The sequence below is a fragment of the Rattus norvegicus genome, chromosome X (assembly GCF_036323735.1).
Source record: "Rattus norvegicus strain BN/NHsdMcwi chromosome X, GRCr8, whole genome shotgun sequence".
Lineage (NCBI taxonomy): Eukaryota > Metazoa > Chordata > Mammalia > Rodentia > Muridae > Rattus > Rattus norvegicus.
Genome location: NC_086039.1, coordinates 122,182,436 through 122,200,467, shown reverse-complemented (window position 1 = coordinate 122,200,467; position 18,032 = coordinate 122,182,436). Strand labels below are relative to the sequence as shown.

Here is an 18,032-nt window from a genome sequence, read left to right as displayed (position 1 = left end):
CTCTCAGGTCTGAAGCAACATCAGCTGCTGAGTCGTGCTTCCTTCTTGCCTCACACAGATACACACTTTGCTGGCCACCCCTTTCTCTTTATGGAAACATATAGACAAAAGCAAGTTCTACAAATACCTCAGCAGACTCAGTAAAACTGTCAAAACCCACCATCATCTAACCTGTACTATTCCAGTCAGCCTTTACTCATTTACTGACCTGTCTGGCTTCACCTTAGGTTAAGGTGAGTAAGCACAGAAGAGACAGAAAGTCTAGGTGGGCCTTTCCTTTATTTTTTGGACACCAACTGTAGAGTACTTTGATGTATTTTTCTTCTGTCTGATCAAAATATTTTGTCCTACACCTTTTTAGGACCATATTATAGAGTTCTGTTTTGTTTTGTGCACCCTACCCCCCCTAATTTTCTTTACATTTTATTAGCTACTATATTATAGATCCTGGAACTGCCTCATTCCCTCCCCTCCCTTCCTCCTATCATGGGGTCAAAGCTGCCCAGAAGCCACTGCCTTTACTGCCTGGACCACCCAGAGGTCCTACTGCAATGGAGAACTGTGTTCCCTCCATTGCTCTAACTGTCATTTGATGTACCACAGCTGGGATTCATAGCACTTAATTTGTGCTGTGATATTGCCTAGCCCTTTCCCCACATGACTGGAATCTCCCCTGGCTCCTCCTTGACGAGCATGGGGCCCAGAAGTTTAAAGAACACGTGGGATCCATGTAGCAAGGCCACTTCCTCCTTCATGATATTCTTTTCTATTAACTGTGTCTCAAGCTTCGGCCTCCCTGATACTGCTTTACTCAAGTCATCCTGTAGCTGTTGGCATTTCACCGCTTCTCCCTGAAGTTTCTTCTAGATCATCTCAGCATGGTAAAAGTCAAAGGCTCCAGGACAGGGGTTGCTGGGTCCCAAGCTCTGAAGGACACCTGAACTCCCCTTTCTGGCCTACTTCCTGGTCTTCCCTCTGTATTAACAGATTCTTTATTGCCGTTCTTTTTTTTTTTTTTTTTTTACTCCCTCCCCCTTTATTGCTGTTCTTAAAGGGAAGAAGTCTCTATTTTGGCTGCCTATTACAGAATGAGTGAGCAGCTCAGTTATGGTGGCAGAAACGTGTAGTGGAGGCTGTTCCCAAGGACGATCCGGATCAGACCACAAAAGGGAAAGAGCCAGGAACAAAATTCCTATAAAGATCACTAAGTCACTGGGAACTTATCAATAATGAGTTAGGACCCTCAGCCTACAAGTTCTATTTTTTTAAATGCATTTTTTAAAAAAGCCTTACTGTGCAGCCTGGGACTTACTCTGACCATCCCGGGACTCCCTATGCTGAATTCACAGAGGTCTGCCTGCCTCAGCTTCTGGAGCACTGGAATTCAAGACATGTACTACCTTTCATGCCCATAGTTCTGTTTTTGTTTTTTTGCTTTTGGTTTTTAATGCATGTGCTCACATGTTGGTATTGGGGTATGGGTGGCATGTACACATGTATGCATATGTGTCTGGAGGCCAAAGGACAACTTTAAATGTCATCCTCAAAAATATCATTCACCTCCTTTGAGACCAGTCCTTTCATTGAACTGAAGCTTACCAATTCTGCTCAAGTCGATGGCCAGAGAGTCCAAGGATCCTCCTGTCTCCACTCCTGGCACTGAGATTATGGGCTCATGCATCGCCACACACATAAGCATTCTTAGGTCAGTTCTGAGGTTCAAACTCCAGAATTCATGTATGTGAAGGCAACCACCTTATCAACTGAGCTGACTGACTAGCCCCTGTTTTTGTCCTTCTAGGCTGCTATACTCATACTAGCCACATTTGGAAGCAAGCACTTCCCTTTTGTTACTGTTAACTTTAGGTTTTAACTTTAGAGAAGCTTGAGGGGAAGAAGGACAGGTCAGGTGATGACATAGGTCACCAACTGACTTTCTTGTCTGAATGGAATTCGGTTTTTTAACGTTCTGTATGCATAATAATAGATACCATTATACTATTTTTATTTGGGTATACAATGTATTTTGAGCATATTTATCCTCCACTAACCTCTCTTCTTCCACTTCTGCTGAACCCCATCCTCTTCTCAGCTGATCCCTCTACTTCCAGGTTTGGTTTTTACTTTTCTGTTTGGTGAACCAATGACTTTAAATAATCTTATTTATAAGATCAAGACCATGGGTAAGGTGTTCTTACCCAGTAAAGACAGTCTCTCCCTATTCTTGAGCAACTATTAACTGCTTATAGATCCTCAGGGAGGATTGGGCCTAGTGAGCCCCTCCCACAGGCAACTGTTAACTATCTATAAATCCTTAGAAAGGGATGGAGCTTTATGAGTTCCCCACCCCCATAAAGGAACGGTGACAGATCCAATCTTATGTAGGTCTTATTCAGGTCATCATATTGGCTTAGAGATAAAGAGTGTGGTGGTCATGTCCTAGGCAGAAGGTAGAGATCCACAGCTTCCCAGCCCTTTCTCTTTCTGGTTCTTAAATTGTTTCTTCCTTCTGAGATAGTTCTAAAGCCTTGGAGGACAGAATAGCTGTCTCATTTAGTAAAAGAAATTACTTAATTACATGCAAGCATCTTTTACTCTTTGTGGTTTTTCATTCCAAGATTTTATTTTATCTCAAATTATTCAAGTAATCTCCTCTGGTAGGTTTTTATTTACTTATTGGGTTTTTGAAACAGAATCTCATGATGTAACTCTACTTGTCCTGGAACTCAATATGTAGACCAGGCTGGCCTTGAACTCATACAGATTCACCTGCCTCTACTTCTCTAGTACTGGATTTTCCAGTCTTCTTTCCAGTTTTAGATTGGGTTCTTCATTCTCTCTTATCAATGTTACTGATATTTCTGAGTTTTCTCTCTCTGTCTCTCTGTCTCTGTCTCTGTCTCTGTCTCTCTCTCTCTCTCTCTCTCTCTCTCTCTCTCTTTCTCTCTCCTCAAATCATTAAAACAAAGTATCCTTTACCCCAGGCTTCCTAGAACTTAGTATGTAGCCCAGGCTGGACTCAAACTCACAGAGATCAACCTACCTCTGCTCCGAAGTAAAGGTGTGTGCCACCGTCATCATTTTCACACAGTTAAACTAATTAGATGTTACTGTTCTTTCCCCTAGAGCCCTCTGTCCTTCTACTTGCATACACTGAGTCAGATTGTCTGCTTCCTGGATTGCATATCTTCCTCTTTCTTGTTTTAGTCTCTAAGTTTAGTAGAGTATGTCCTCTGGTTACTTCCTGAGAATGTGTGTTAGAGAAAACATTAGTTTATTCTACCCTAACATTCAATTGATATATTGGCTGAATACAGAATTCTATGTTGGAAATTAGTTATTATGGATCCATTGTCTTTCCTCTTTACTGACTTTTGTTTTGTACAACTTCAATGCTGATCTTACTCCCACCTGATCTTTTCTATGAAACGTCTTACCCCTTTACCCCTTTAGAAGCATTTTAAGGTCTGTTATTTAACTCTATTAATCCTGAAATTTAACAGTGTTGTGACTTTATGGAAGTGTTTCATGCTTTATGAACAGAGTGTTTCTCATTGAAATCTGAGAGGAAAATTAATCTATAGGTAGATACATAGGAATTTAGAGAAAGTTTAAAACTATGTCCATTTTGCAGAATAATAATAGTAAGTTCTCCTCCAGGATCTTGTGAGCTTCCTAATCATGGATTCTTGACTAGATTTACAGTACCACAAATGTGTTTCCTTATGGAGTGCTCTTAAGTCCAATCAGAAAGGACTTGGTTATTGTCATAACAACTGTGCTACTAGTTCAACCATGGGCATGGGCAAGTTTTTTTTTTCTTTTTTCTTTTTTTCAGAGCTGGGGACCGAACCCAGGGCCTTGCGCTCGCTAGGCAAGCGCTCTACCGCTAAGCTAAATCCCCAACCCCAAGTTTTTTTTTTTTAATTTAGTTATCAGTAGTTGTTTTTCTGAAATAGTGCTGTAATTCAGGGAAAATATTTAGTGTGTGTATCTGTGTGTATTCGTGTGTATGTATGTAGGTACACATGTGTGTGCATGTATAAGCCAAGAGTCTATATGCTGTCTAGTTTTCTGTCAACATGGCATGAGCCAGAGTTATCTGTAAAAAGGAACCTTAAGTGGGAAAATGCCTCCATCCAGACTTCCCATAGTAAAGTCTGCAGGGCATTTTCTTGATTAATGATTGATGTTGGTTGGCCCATTCCAGGGGAGTGGTTAGGGGTGCTGCAACTCAGTACCACTTGTACTTGATCCTGGGTTGTATAAAAAAGCAAGCTGAGCAAGTTAAGCAAGCCATTGAGGAGCAAGCCAGTAAGCAGCACTCCTTCATGGCTTCTGCTTTAGTTCCCACTTCAGGTTCCTGCCTTGAGTTCCTGCTCTGACTTCCCTCAGTGACAGACTGTTACCTGCAAGTGTAAGGTGAAATAAACACTTTATTCCCCAAGTCACTTTTGGTCATAGTCTTCATCACAGCAATAGAAATTCTATTGGGATTAAAGGCCTACACCACCATCACCCTGCCCATAGGCACTTTTATTCATGGTATTCTACCACAAGAATGAAAAGTAATTGATAATAAAATATTAATAGTTTCTATGGTATCTTCATACATTAATAATATATATATATATATATATTACTTTGTGTTCACTTCCTTATCTCTTCTTTCCTTCCCATTCCTACTGATCCCCTTTGTCTTTTCAACTAACCATTCCCTCTTCCATATTCATGTCTTTTTTTTGTTTGTTTGGCTGGTTGGCTTTGTTTTGTTTTGTTTTTGAGACAGGATCTCACTATGTAGCTTTGGCTGTCCTGGAACTCACAATATAGATCAGGGTGTCCTCAAACTCAGAGAGATCTGCCTGACTTGTCCTCTTTCTCCTAGATGGTGGGATTAAAGATATGTGCAACTATGCCCAGCCTTATGTCTTTTTTATGACTCAGACCTAAGAAGTTTAATTAGGATTGCTTACAAGGGCATGGGTGATAGGTTATTCACAGGAGCATGAGCTACTTCCAAATGGCTATAGCACTGAAGAACATCTCCCTTCCAGTACACATTGAATGTCAATGGCTACACAGGGAAAGATGAAAGAAACTTCATGAACCCTTCTCTAATATTCACTTATTTGTTTTTTAGTCTATTTTCAAACTTTTGATAAATAACACGAAGAAATGAACAAATGATAATACTGTTCAATTAATTTGAACAAGACCAGCTGTATGATGAGCATTCAAATGTCTCTGGCTCAGTTTTTATAAGTAATAAACTTCTTTTGCTGGAAAAATATACATAAAATACTCAGGGGGCCTAGAACTTGGGATGTAGAGCCCAGTAGATCTCAGTGAGTTTGAGGCCAGCTTGGTCTATAGAGTGAGTTACAGTGTACTTATATATAATAAATAAATAAATCTTTAAAAAAAAAATGAAGAATCCAGGCACAGTGGTGCACACTTTGATGCCAGCACTCAGAAGGCAGAGGCAGGTAAATCCATGTGAATTCAAATCCAGCCTGGTCCTATGATTCACAGTCCAGGACAGCTAAAGCTACATAGAACAGGTCTATAAATAAACAGCAACAATAATAATAAAAGGATAAGAAAGGAACAGGTACTTATTTGCAGTGATATTATATGCATTCATAATCTTTTTTAAATACACTGTAGCTGTCTTCAGACACACCAGAAGAGGGCATCAGATCCCATTACAGATGGTTGTGAGCCACCATGTGGTTGCTGGGATTTGAACTCAGGACCTCTGGAAGAGCAGTCAGTGCTCTTAACCACTGAGCCATCTCTCCAGTCTGCATTCAAAATCTTAATAAGTGCATTTTAATTTTTTTTAAAGTTATAGTTCAAAATCTGGTCAGGTAGTTAATTTCCTCACCCTACACCTCACAGCAAGGCAGCTATCCCAGGATGGACTAGGCACAGTATTAAACACAATATTAAATGCTGCTAGGCACGCTGGGCTGTAATGGCATGGCGGTACATACCATTAGTCCCAGTACACCGGAGGCAGAGGTAGGTAGATCTCCGAGTTTGAGACTAGCCTGGTCTACGGAGCTAGTTGCAGGACATCCAGGGCCACACAGAGAAACTGAGTCTCTAAAAACCAAAAACCAAACCTAACCAAACCAAACCAAACCAAAAAATGAACAAACAAAATGCTGTTAGATCTAGTAGCAACTTCAAGGGATGGAGATGAGACCCAGACTAGAGATACAACTTTGTATTTTTCTAAATCAGAACAGAGAAGTCCTTTTCCCGTGTTTGATTTTCTTTTGTTCGTTTTTGAAAGGAGGTATTGTGTAGTTCCCCTGTGTAGCCAAGGCTGTCCTTGAACTGCAGCTCCTCCTTTGTTTGCTCCCCACACTCCGGCATACATAACCGCACCAGCTTTTTTCTTCAGCTTCTGATCTGTAAAGTTGAGACTTAAAGGCTGCTAGAAACTCAGTTGCAGCTACCATAAAGGACTCCTAGAGAATAAAGCTGTAGAGAAAGAAACTGAGATGAGAGAAAGAGAGAAGGTGAGAAATAAGACAGTACTTGAGTTCCTGGCTCTAGCTGGGATTGAGGTTTGCCCTGTCTGATATAGAAACCAGTCAACTTCATTTTTTACTTAAGCTTATTCAAATTGGGGCCCTGACACTTGAAAAAGTCTCAACAAGTTAGATGTGAGCTACAAGTTAGACATGAGATCAACAGGCTCTCATGACTTTCTCCCCCCCACTTTAAAGTATAAAATAAATAAATATAAATCGTGTGTGTGTGTATGTTTGACTTTTATAAAATATCTCCCATTTTTAAATTTTTATTTTATTTTTTACTCATTCACTTTACATCCCACTCACTGCCCCCCCCGTCACCCCCTCCCGCAATCCTTTCCTTATCCCCCTCCACTTTATTTTTTAAGTTATAAGGAAAACATTTATGCTTTTTATTTTTTGGATTTTCAAGACAGGATTCTCTGTATAGCCTTGGCTGTCCTGGAACTTGCTCTGTAGAGCAGGCTGGCCTCAGACTCAGAGATCTACCTGCCTCTTCCTCCTGGGTGCTGGGATTAAAGATGCACCAACATGCCCAGCCTTATTTTTTGTTCTTTACTATGGTTCAAGTTGAGGTATCAAGTCTGATGCCTGACAATGTTAAGGCATTAATCTTCCTTTTGTTTTCTCTTCTAACATTTATTATAAAGCATTTCAAACATGCTGAAAAGATTCAATTAGGGTGAGCACATTGATATAACCACCACCACTTCTGCTTACAATTCTGTTACTGTATTGCAATTGGTTTCCATTATTCAAGCAATGAGATCATGTATCACATTCTCAAGCATTAAAAGGGTGGTTATGAACTTCTAAAGGCACAGATAAAACTTTGAGAAAATTCTACTTTTTGTAGACAAAGGACTAGACAAGAAGTATGCTAGTAACACTGAGAAATTCAGAGCTGATATACTCTAGCCAAATGCCATGGGAAATTTTTACATGCTCCAGTAGTAAATGAGCTGGCGGTCCCTAGACTCCCATTTGTAGAAGTCTGAGACTCTCAACTATGTCTTCCTCCATTTTACTTCTCTTTGTAGACCCCGTAAGGAGTCTGATTTCCAGTTCCAACCTCTGGCCTAGTGCTGTCTCAATAGAGACCTAGCAGGAAGTAAAAACTTCCATTACTCTTCCAAAGGTAACAAAGGTCACCCCTCCTCTCATCTGTCAGTTTAGGAACTTTGCAAAATCACAGAACAGCTTAGTGACCTCTCCTGTTGGAGTGATTTGGGGAATATCTCAAATTATCACATTGTGCTGAGAGTGTTTATGTTTGCTAGTTTTTTTTTTCTTGGTTTGGTTTGGTGTTTGAGACAAGGAGTATATGTAGCTGATGTAATATATATAGTCTGGCCTCAAACTCAACAGCCTGGGTGACAGCCTCAGGAGACTGCCTTGGGCATCAGCTTCCCCATGAGTGCTGGGATAAAGCCTAGAGCATTCAGCAAGGCGACCAGCTTCACTTTGATTGGCTGTGACATCACCCAAGCCCTTTGTGGTTCAGCAATGTGGTCCTGTAGGATTGGTCAGATCTGATGTCAGTTATTTCAAAGTCATTGCAGTTGGTGGGTGGAGTTAGAAATAGAGACTCTGGTGTTATCAGTGAGGTCCTGGTTACAGTTGATGGCAGACATCTTCGAGAAGGTCTTTGTGATCCTCGAGGTTTGAGAGCTTCGTCGCATGAATATTAGAACAAAACTTTTGTTGATCCTCCAGTGACTGTAAGTTAAAAAACCTAAAAGAGTGAAAAATATTTCCTTTAGAAATTAGGAAGGTGGGCCAGGTTTAGGGTCTCTTTAGAAAGGTGGGCCAGATTTCAGGCCTCTTTAGAAAGGTGGGCCAGATTTAGAGCCTCTTTAGAAAGGAGGGCCAGGTTTCAGGCCTCTTTAGAATGGTGGGCCAGATTTAGGGCCTCTTTAGAAAGGTGGGCCAGATTTAGGGCCTCTTTAGAAAGGTGGGCCAGATTTAGGGCCTCTTAAGCCGATCCTTATTTTGAGGTAACTCTTTATTCTCACTTTGTACTAAATGCCATCAAATGTTTAAAAGGGGTATGTTAGAAGTCATAGTCTTATCGATCGATGATGTGGAGAAGTTAGGGCAAAACTTATTGATTAACACAAAAGACCCTCAAGTACAGCAGTGTCTTGGTACAGTCAAAGGAATCTTGAGGGACTGGGAAAAGGCCACCATCTGGAAAGTAGTTTTGGTTTCAGTTTCCATAAACTCAAATGGGAGGATCTTGAGTTTGGATTCTCATTCCCCAAACTCTCCTTTGGGAAGGTGGAGACAAGAGGATACCTGGAGCTTCCTAGCCAGCTGCTTGTGAGAGACCCTGTTAGAATAGTAGAGAAGAATACACTGGGGCCTCCCTGAATTTCTCTCAGTGCTCTCCATTTAATCCCAACCCACCCTAATTTCCATGGCCTCCTCCCCTTCCCTCATTTCTCCCACCATTTCTTAGAACTTCATCCTCCCCACCCTTCCACCTCAACCCTTTCCCTCCCTCACCGTCTTTTGACCCCTCTACCTCATCACCTGCACACCTACACCGGCCCCTGGTTTAAACTTCCTCCTCTCCTCTCTTCATATTCCCTCATCAATGCTTCTTACCCACTGCCCATCCCTGTCGTGGCCCCTCCTCTCTGTCTACTCCCCTGTCACACTGCTACTCTCTATCTCTTCCTTCCCTTTCCTCCCTCCTCCTTTTTTCATCTCTCTTTCCCCTCTTTATCTTATCCCTTACTATTCCTTCCAATCCCCTCCTTCAATCCTCCTCCCATAGCCCTTTTCCCTACCCCTACCTCAATCCTCCATCCCCCTCACTCTCATCTCCATACCCTCCTCCCTGTTCTCCCTTCATCCCCACTGCCAACCTTCACCCCCATCTTCTTACTCCCTACCCTCAATCGCCTCCTCCCAACTTTCTCCTTGCCCTTCCTTTTTAAAAAAGATTTATTTATGTATATGAGTACACTGCAGCTATCTTCAGACACACCAGAAGAGGGCATCAGATCCCATTACAGATGGTGGTGGCTGGGATTTGAACCCAGGACCTCCGGAAGAGCAGTCAGTGCTCCTAACTGCTGAGCCGTCTCTCCAGCCCTCCTTGCCCCTCCTTTATTGTCATCCTCTTCCACTGCCCATTATCCTCTCTGCCTATTCCTCAATCCTCGGGCTCCATTATGCTCATCCTTATTTTCCGGCCTGCCCTTCTCTTATCCACCTCCTCCCTCAACACCCTCTCTTTTTACTCCCCCAAGTCCATCTCCTCATTTACCCTCCTCCCCATCTCCTTTCCTAATACACCTCCTTCCACCCTAAATCTCCCTCTTTTGTCACACTTCTTAATACTTCTCATCCCTACCCTTCTCCCTCAATATTCCCTCCTTCATCACCCTCCTCCTTAATTCCCTTCCTCCCTCAGTCTCCCTTCTCCTTTACCCTCCTCCCCACCCTCCCTCAATCCCCTCCTCCCTAGTCCCCATCCTTCCTTCCCTCCTCCTTTCCTCACACTCCTATCATCATTGTTCCTCACCCTCCCTCACTCTTTCCATACCCTTCCCTCTCCTCTTATCATCCTCCCTCACTCACTTCCCCCTCCTTTCTCCCAGCCTTCTTTTTTTCCGTCTCCCTTTCCTTTCCCTCCTTAGTTTCCCTCCTCCCTCTCTCCCATAGGTTTCTTCTTCCTTACTCATCCCTCTTCTTCCTACTCTGTGTCCCCTCCTCTGTCCCTTGTCTTCTCAGTAGTCCCATATCCTCTATATTTTCACTATATCTTCCCCTTCTTCTCTTCATCTCCTTCCTATCCTTGTTCCTCATTCTATCACAGGGAAACATAATGATCAGACTGTCAAGTATGAAGATCCTAGAGATAGATGATTTGAGGGGTGTCATTTAATTTAAGTTAGTTTATTTATTTTTAGCATTCCAGTCAGGAGGTGTTCAAAACGCTGCAATTTAAGATTACATGCTAGATTTGAACTTCCAATTTCAGATAGCTAAAAATCAAGCATGTTTTATTCTTCAAATTAGCTTTAAATGGACAAAGAAATTTAAATATATGAATAGTAATATAGGAGCCCCTGGGGTTCATCCCCAACATTTAAGTAAAGGCAATAAAAGGGAGGATGCGATTAGTCCATCCAAACTTTGAGGATTTTCTTAAAACTGACTTACAAGTGAGTTTTCTATTTTTTTACAGCCGGCAAAAAGAGGATGTCACGTTCAACTAAGTCTAGAGAAAGAAGAGAGAATGATGCCAACTCAGAAGATAACAGTGAGTGAACTAGCAAAACCTAGTCATAGCTACCTATGTACCCAGTCATAGCCACCTACGTACCCATGTGTCTAAACAGTGAGTGAATGATTAAGCAAACAAAAGAGCATTTTCCCAGCGGGACCTGGGATCATGGGAGGGCACTTCTGCCCTAGTTATTTTATACTGAGAACTAACTCACATTTTGGAACTTTCAAATTCAATGAAATTTTGCATTGGTAAAGGTGTGGGCAAATCAGCAGTTCTCAGAAGATGGAGTCCTAGACCAACATAAATCTGAAGGGTTATATGATAATATTTCACAAATTCAAATATACCTTTCACTTGACCAGATATAACTGCAAATATATCCTGTGGAATGTTCATTATAGACTGTTTTAGTTGTTATGAAATGTTGAAAACAATATGTGCTTAGATAAGCTCTGCTCTTCTCTAGGTTAAATACAGTATAACATTTGTTTTGAGACAGGGGCTTGCACTACATCTCAGGCTGGCCTCAACACTCATTATCTTCCTACCTCCGCTTCTCAAATACTGTGTTTACTCTCCTAAAGATTTAGGTGTTTATTGTGGATATACGCAACCCTTAAACTGATCCTCCTTAATGGAAAAAAATCCTCAGCATGCTTCAAATCACCTTTTTTTGTAGTACAACCAAATAGTTTTCAAATCTATTTTTAGCCGTTAGTATATTCAAGTGCAAGGATCAGTATTTTTAATCTCAAGTTACTAGATATAATTTAGGCTCTCTATGCCATATGGACTCTGTCACAACTCTGAACCCTGTTTTAGCACAAATACAGCCACAGAGAATATGTAAAGGAATGAGTATGGCCATGATCCTACAAAATTTTATTTACACAGACAGGCAAAGAGCTGGAATGGGCCTATTGGTCATAGTTTTCCAAAAGTTGGTTTTGTTGATCTGAATTCCTGATACATTAATAGCACAGCGTTCTAGTTTTACCAGGTCCACCATTGCTCTTATTTTCGATGTTTTATCCTTTTCCTGCTTTGTGGATCTTAGCTTGATTCCTAAACCACTGGACTCGGGTAAGGCTACAGCTTCATCAGCAAGTAGGATTTATGACTAAGAGTTAGTGCTGATGGGCCCACGAATTGCTTAGCAGACTGGTGACAGAGATCATGCCTTGCTTCCCCTCCTCTTTAGCTCTCCAGAATCTAGTTAGGTTGGATAACTGTGTCCCAGTAAGTTCTCCTGTCATTTTGGCCCTGCCATATCCTGTGTTCTGCAGGATTTAAATGTGTTCCCTATATTATTCCTTGACAGTTTTGGCTTCTTTTCATTCTTGCTGTCTAGCTGGTAGGCTTTCAATTTCTGTCTTTGACTCCTTTCTCCACTTCCTCTCACCAGTCTCCATGTCTGTGTCAGACATGGAGGGTTGTGTCTAGCACAGCAACTTTCATGACTACCTGGAAGTGATTGGCTCCCTCACCCACTAGGCCAATGGAGAACAGTTTGAGAGCAAGGGTTGGTTTTGTGTACTCTGTGACCATATCCTAATGGGTTCTCAGGCAAGGTTTGTTTGTTTAGCATTTACCTAGATTTTTCCAGGAGGTAGAAGAGGAGCCGGAGCTGATTTCTATCCCCCTCTGTTGAAGGTCCAGCCAGGGAATCAGGTGATTGTCTAGAACCAAATAGCTGTTATGTCCATTTCTAGCTATATTTGACTCTTCTTCCCAGGGGCTTGAGCTGCCTGAAAGCTTGGTCTTTATAGTAGTTACTGTTCTCATTGCTGCAAACACACACACACACACACACACACACACACACACACACACACACACACACAGAGAGAGACAGACAGACAGACAGACAGACAGACAGACAGACAGACAAAAAGCAGCAGCTTGCTTCAGTCTGAGGTATAGTCCATCATGCCAGAGTATTTCTTTTGTGCTACTAGGGACAAAACCTAGGGCTTCATACATGCTAGGCAAGTGTTCTATTAAAGCAGGGGATGGGGAATTGTGAGAATCATTGATGAAATGATCAGAAGTATAAATGGGACCCAACAACTCCATAGTAAACACGTATTTGGCATTACCACAGGGAGAATTAATCTGTGGCTTTATCCCTGACATCTAATCCGCAATGAGAATGGCCTGGTTCTTTCAGTTCATGAATCTACCTTTTGCAGTGGTCTTCAGTCATGACTGATGAAGTCTCTGAGTTGAGTGTCTAAGGGTTCAAATGTTTGAAGTGCATGTTTTATTATTTTATGTATTACATTTATCTTTCCAAGAGCTTATCCGAAACAGTGGATTGTGGTTGTTAATTATCTGTTATTTTTATTTATTTATTCTTAATCATTTTTTTTTGAGACAAGGTTTCTCTGTGTAATAGCCTTATCTGTTCCAGAACTCATTTTGTAGACCAGACTGGCCTCTAACTCTCAGAGATCCACCTGCCTCTGCCTCCGGAGTTGGAACGAAAGTCATGCACCACCATGATTGGCTTTGTCCTTTTGATTCTTATGGTTCTAGGTTTATTCTAGGACAGGGTATCACAAGGTCTAAGCTGGCTTAGAATTTTCTATATTGCTGAGGCTGGCTGTGGACTCCCTGATCCTTCTGCTCTGGTTTCCAAATGCTAGATCTCCAAGTGTTCCTCCATCTCTACACTCTGTTTCTTGACCTGGAGGCCTGTTTAGCCTAAACAGGCCTTATTGCAAGATCCTCCTGCGATTTGGGGTAGAAATTTGTATTTGAATGTTTATAACTGCAAAACATCAACTTTAAGATGTATCCTCTTCTATCTCACAGAGTTTCTATGCAGCTGTCTTACAGAAGGAGTTAGCTGCATGTCTGTTGTTGCCACACAAGCCCTTGAATGTTGTAGGATAACAAGGTGTCTATCAAGCTGGCTAACCCAATGGAACAGCATATAAACATTTGGCATGAGACCTTGGTTACAATCCCTATAATTCAGCTTGACTCTTGATTTCTTAAGCCTGAAACTGGAAGTACAGGATAAGATAAGGTACGCAACTCACCATAGTAATCCCTAACTTTAAACACTTTACTGTATCTCACATATTCTTAATGCCTGCTTCAGGGACATTCAGCTTTCTCCAGAACACATAACCTCCAACATGCTGTGTACAAAACTAGAACTGTCTGTCTGATAGCAAAATCTGCTATGATTTGTCTGAAGAGGGCCTAAAAGAAAGTACCCTGGAGAACCTCTAAAGTCAAAAAAGGGAGACAGCCAGGTGTGGCGGCTCCCATCTATAATCCCAGTTTGAGAAGACTGAGGCTGGCTAATGGCTGTGAATTCAAGACTAGCCTGGGTTACAAAGTGAGACGGTCTCATTTCACAAAAACAAATCAACAAACCTAATACAGAAATAACGGATTGAACGATAGAAAAAAACTAGTTCTTTATATTTTTCCTGTATTCATATATTTGTTTTTACAAATGAAGGTTGCTTAAAAGACTACCAATAATAACTGCACCTCATCTGACAACACTGTAAAGTATAGTGGATATTCCTCAGGTAATGAGTTGAGCTCACAGGATGCAGGGTTCTATATGTAGAACATGTTTTCAAGTACCCAATCTGGTTTGTTTGATATTATTGGCCATACTTGTGTTTTTCTCCTCCTCCCCTTCCTCTTCCTCTTCCTCTCCCCCTCTCTCTCCCCCCTCTCTCTGTTTGTCTTTTTAGAACTTGCTCTGTAAACCAGGCTGGTTTCAAACTCAGGGATTGCCTGCCTCTGCCTCCTGAGTGCTGGGCCTAAACGAGTGCACTGCCACCACCCAGCATTTGTATGTTTTTCTATGTTACACATCTTGACTACTGTGAGTTCAGTGAATTCAACCTTAAAATGTATTTTAGAGAGATGGAGAGCTGTCCTAGAGAATTAAGAGCACCTAAGTTAGATTCCTAGCACCTATATGAAGGCTCTATGTAACTACAGTCCCAGGGGATTTGATGCCCTCTTCTAGTATCAGCAGGCTCTTGCACACATGTGGTACACATACATACTCAGGTGCCCATACATACTAATAAATATTCTTTTAAAACATATTTGGGGTGTATCAAACCATGTTATTCAGAGTCCTGAGAATAGGGAGGGACTGTAGAGGGCCACAGGGTAGATTTTCCTAGTCTTCTCATAACTAAAAACAAAATGTAGGATTTCATTTTAATGCCTTCTATATATACTTCCCTGGCTAGCCTAGAATTTGCAGTGTAGACAAGGCTGATCTTGATTTCATAGAGATCTAACTGCCTCTGCCTCCTGAGAGTGTGCCTTAGTGAAAAATGTATTTTAATGTTGAGAAAGTGTTTAATTCTGGTTGGCAAATGTTCTGAGTGTGTAAAAATATTTTTAGCTAACCCAGTTAGTGACTTTTGATACAAGAGACATTTCATAAAGCATATTTTTTCTCTTTTTGGCCTGAGGGTCTAAGAACAAAATTCAGTCCTCTCATGACACAATGCTATTTAAGTTGTTGGACAAAATGTACATTTAAGGAGAATTATTAAAATTCCATATCCTTATCAAAATATGCTAAATATATGAGGGTTAACCTGGCACAAAATTAGGTTTATAAGATGTCAAAAGAAAGATAATTATTAGGCATCTTAAGGAAAAGGTTATTTTTTCCATATAACTCAGGAATCATTCTTGGAGAATTTCCACAAGTACGTCATTCAACACGGAAGCTGGCTTGGAAGCCCGAGGCAGAATTGAAATACAGTCTACCTGAGCTACCAAATAAGTTCAAATCTGCCTTGAGAGACTTACTCAGACCTGTCCACAGCTGCTGGGGGTGGGGCTTGCGGGATTCCTCACCTCCCTGGAGGTCCTGCTTGCAGTTTATCCTTTCTAGGGGAAAGGGTGACCTTTAACAAACACTGCAGGATGTATTGAAACACAAATTCTTTCCCTCCTTCACCTCTCAGGCCTACAGTTTTTCTTCTTTCATGGTTGTTTTTCTTCTTCCTGGCCCTGCAGCCTAAATTCCTTAGAGCTTTTTGGCATGCCATCAACAACTAGCACAAAGGTGCAGAACCGCTTTTGTTTTTTGAGATAGGGTCTCTGGCTTTTAACTGAAGGCAATCCTCCTGACTCAGCTACTTAAGTGCTGGGATTACAAGTGTGAGCCAATGTGCCCAGTTTAACCTGGCAACTTTCCAGGAAAATTTGCATGTTAAAGACTTTTCAGGACACAAAGGAGTATTCCTTAGAAATGTGATTTGCAATGTTCTTACTTATTTACCATCCAAAACTGCTCTTATTCTCTCCACAGTCCTGTCAGTTCTCTGAGTATGAAAGCCTAGCTTGCTTAGCCTTGCTCTCTACCATTTCCTACATGCTAGACTTAAAAGTTTGGGGTAACAAACATTTTTAGAGGGTCTTGTTATATAGCTTAGGCTGGTCTTGACTCAAACTGGCAATCCTTCTGTCTCTCCTTTCGAAATACTGGGATTGCAAACATGTAGAACCACACTGAAGTCCGAGGTACTTGTGAAGCTTTATTTTCCATATTTCCAACTTGACATCCCATCTTCTTGGTTCATTTTTTTTCTTTTTTTTGGAGCTGGGGACCGAACCCAGGGCCTTGTGCTTGCTAGGCAAGCGCTCTACCACTGAGCTAAATCCCCAACCCCGGTTCATTGCACTTTACATAATTACCTCTCAGAGCTGAGGATTATACTTTCGCATCACTCTCTCTTCCTGGGTTTTGAGGATATATATTGTGTTTTTCTTGCCCTGACTTCCTCATTTGTGCTTTTCTCCACAGTCATTTATAGGCTTAAACAAGAAGATTAGGGAAGTTTGTGTTGAGGGTTTTTAATCCCTCGATGACTTTTCAGAGGTGGTTATCTGGGGTAGATCCCACCCAGCATGTGTACTCTTTCCACCCAAGCTGCTTACCTAGTCTGCAGTTAAGATGAGCAATGTTGGCACAGTAGTTTTGAGTTTGTCTTTTCCTGCTGAGAATACCCTAAGATTAATTTTGTTGTTTTTGAGTGTGTGCAGCCTAGCCTCAAACTAGCTCTACTCCAGCTTTAGCCTCCAGAGCTTTGGAATGACAGGTATTTGCCACTGCACAAAAAACGTCCCTCAGGTTAATTAAAAAAAAAAAAGCAACCCGAGACTTTACAGAGTTTATTGCTGGTAATTTAACTAAATCCCGAGTTATTTTTTTCTTATCAATAATCGTATGTACAACTTGGTCTCATGGAACACACTTTTGTAAGGAAATACACTTTTGCTAATAGTGTGTGTAAACTACTGAGTTGGTAAATGAAGTGGGTCTGAGCTTTGTTTGTTTTACAGATTACTGACTGATACGGTGGGAGGAGGGGTGGGCCCTGAAATTGTGCTGGATGAGGCTACTTGGCCTTCGAATGTACCCCTACTCTTGCTAGTAATCTCAAAAATGCTTTTGGTAGAAAGGTAACAATTTATAGCTGTTATTATTGAGGAAATAAAAAAGCGGGCCCTGTGGGATGTTGTGTTACAGACAAAACTAAGAGATTGTATTGCTTCACTGAGTAAAAAACTTTCCTCCTAGCTAAGCTTTCTCCGCCCCCTGAACATAGTGATAGTCCTCTCTAGCAGTTGGCATCCCTAGGTTTTCCTCTTATTTAGGATTCCTCCCGTGGCCTCATTAGTCCTTCATCTCTTTAAAAGTTTCCCTTCCACTTACTTTTTCTTCCCACCCTCTTCTTTTCCCAGATAGCTTACCCCGCCCCTAGTCCGCACCACCTACTCTGCCTCACCGGAGGCTTCCCGCTTCTTCTCCCGCCCCCCCAACCCTATCTGCCCGCCCTCCGCAGGTTCAGAAACCTCCAATCAAGAGCGCCGAAGGTGTCTCCAAGGCCCGCCCCGTCCTCCCTATCCACCTCTTTTACCCCCGGTGTTCCCTCCCCCAACCCCCCCACCTCAAGTCCGGCGGACCCGGGGGCTTCAGGATCTGGGAGCTATGAAAAGTGTCTGCCCAGGCACTTCCGGTAAGAGCGATGTGGCGCGAAGCTCACCGCGGGACCCTTAAGGAACGGGTGGCTGATGGTGAGGGAGCCCGGTGGGGAGGGTGCCGGCAGGGAAGGGGTGCGGGAACGGGAGCCCTAGCAAGCAGCCCTGAGCGAGCGTTCCGGGCACTTCAAGCCGCCCCACGGTGAGTCGGCGCCCCCGCCTCCCAGGCCGCTCGGGTCCTCCTCTCC

At 42.1% G+C, this 18,032-nt stretch overlaps 1 protein-coding gene and 1 long non-coding RNA gene across 3 annotated transcripts in view; one reads left to right on the top strand and one right to left on the bottom strand.

The window, feature by feature from the left end:
* Positions 1 to 4,563: 4,563 nt before the first annotated feature.
* On the bottom strand, positions 4,564 to 18,029 carry LOC134484034 (uncharacterized). The gene is made up of 2 exons (XR_010061347.1): positions 17,850 to 18,029; positions 4,564 to 8,286 (listed from the first exon to the last, which is right to left on the bottom strand). It is a non-coding gene; the product is annotated as an uncharacterized LOC134484034 (long non-coding RNA).
* Positions 8,169 to 18,032, top strand: part of Cul4b (cullin 4B) — a 37,968-nt gene continuing 28,104 nt past the window's right edge. The window contains exons 1-3 of one of the 2 annotated variants that reach the window (NM_001106951.1): positions 8,169 to 8,272; positions 10,753 to 10,827; positions 17,649 to 17,822. In NM_001106951.1, coding sequence (NP_001100421.1) covers positions 10,767 to 10,827; positions 17,649 to 17,822 — 235 coding nt within the window. In that variant the 5' untranslated portion in view covers positions 8,169 to 8,272; positions 10,753 to 10,766. Of the gene's footprint in view, positions 8,273 to 10,752; positions 10,828 to 13,622; positions 13,832 to 17,648; positions 17,881 to 18,032 lie in introns of those variants that run through there. The other variant, XM_006257489.5, reaches the window with a different exon arrangement.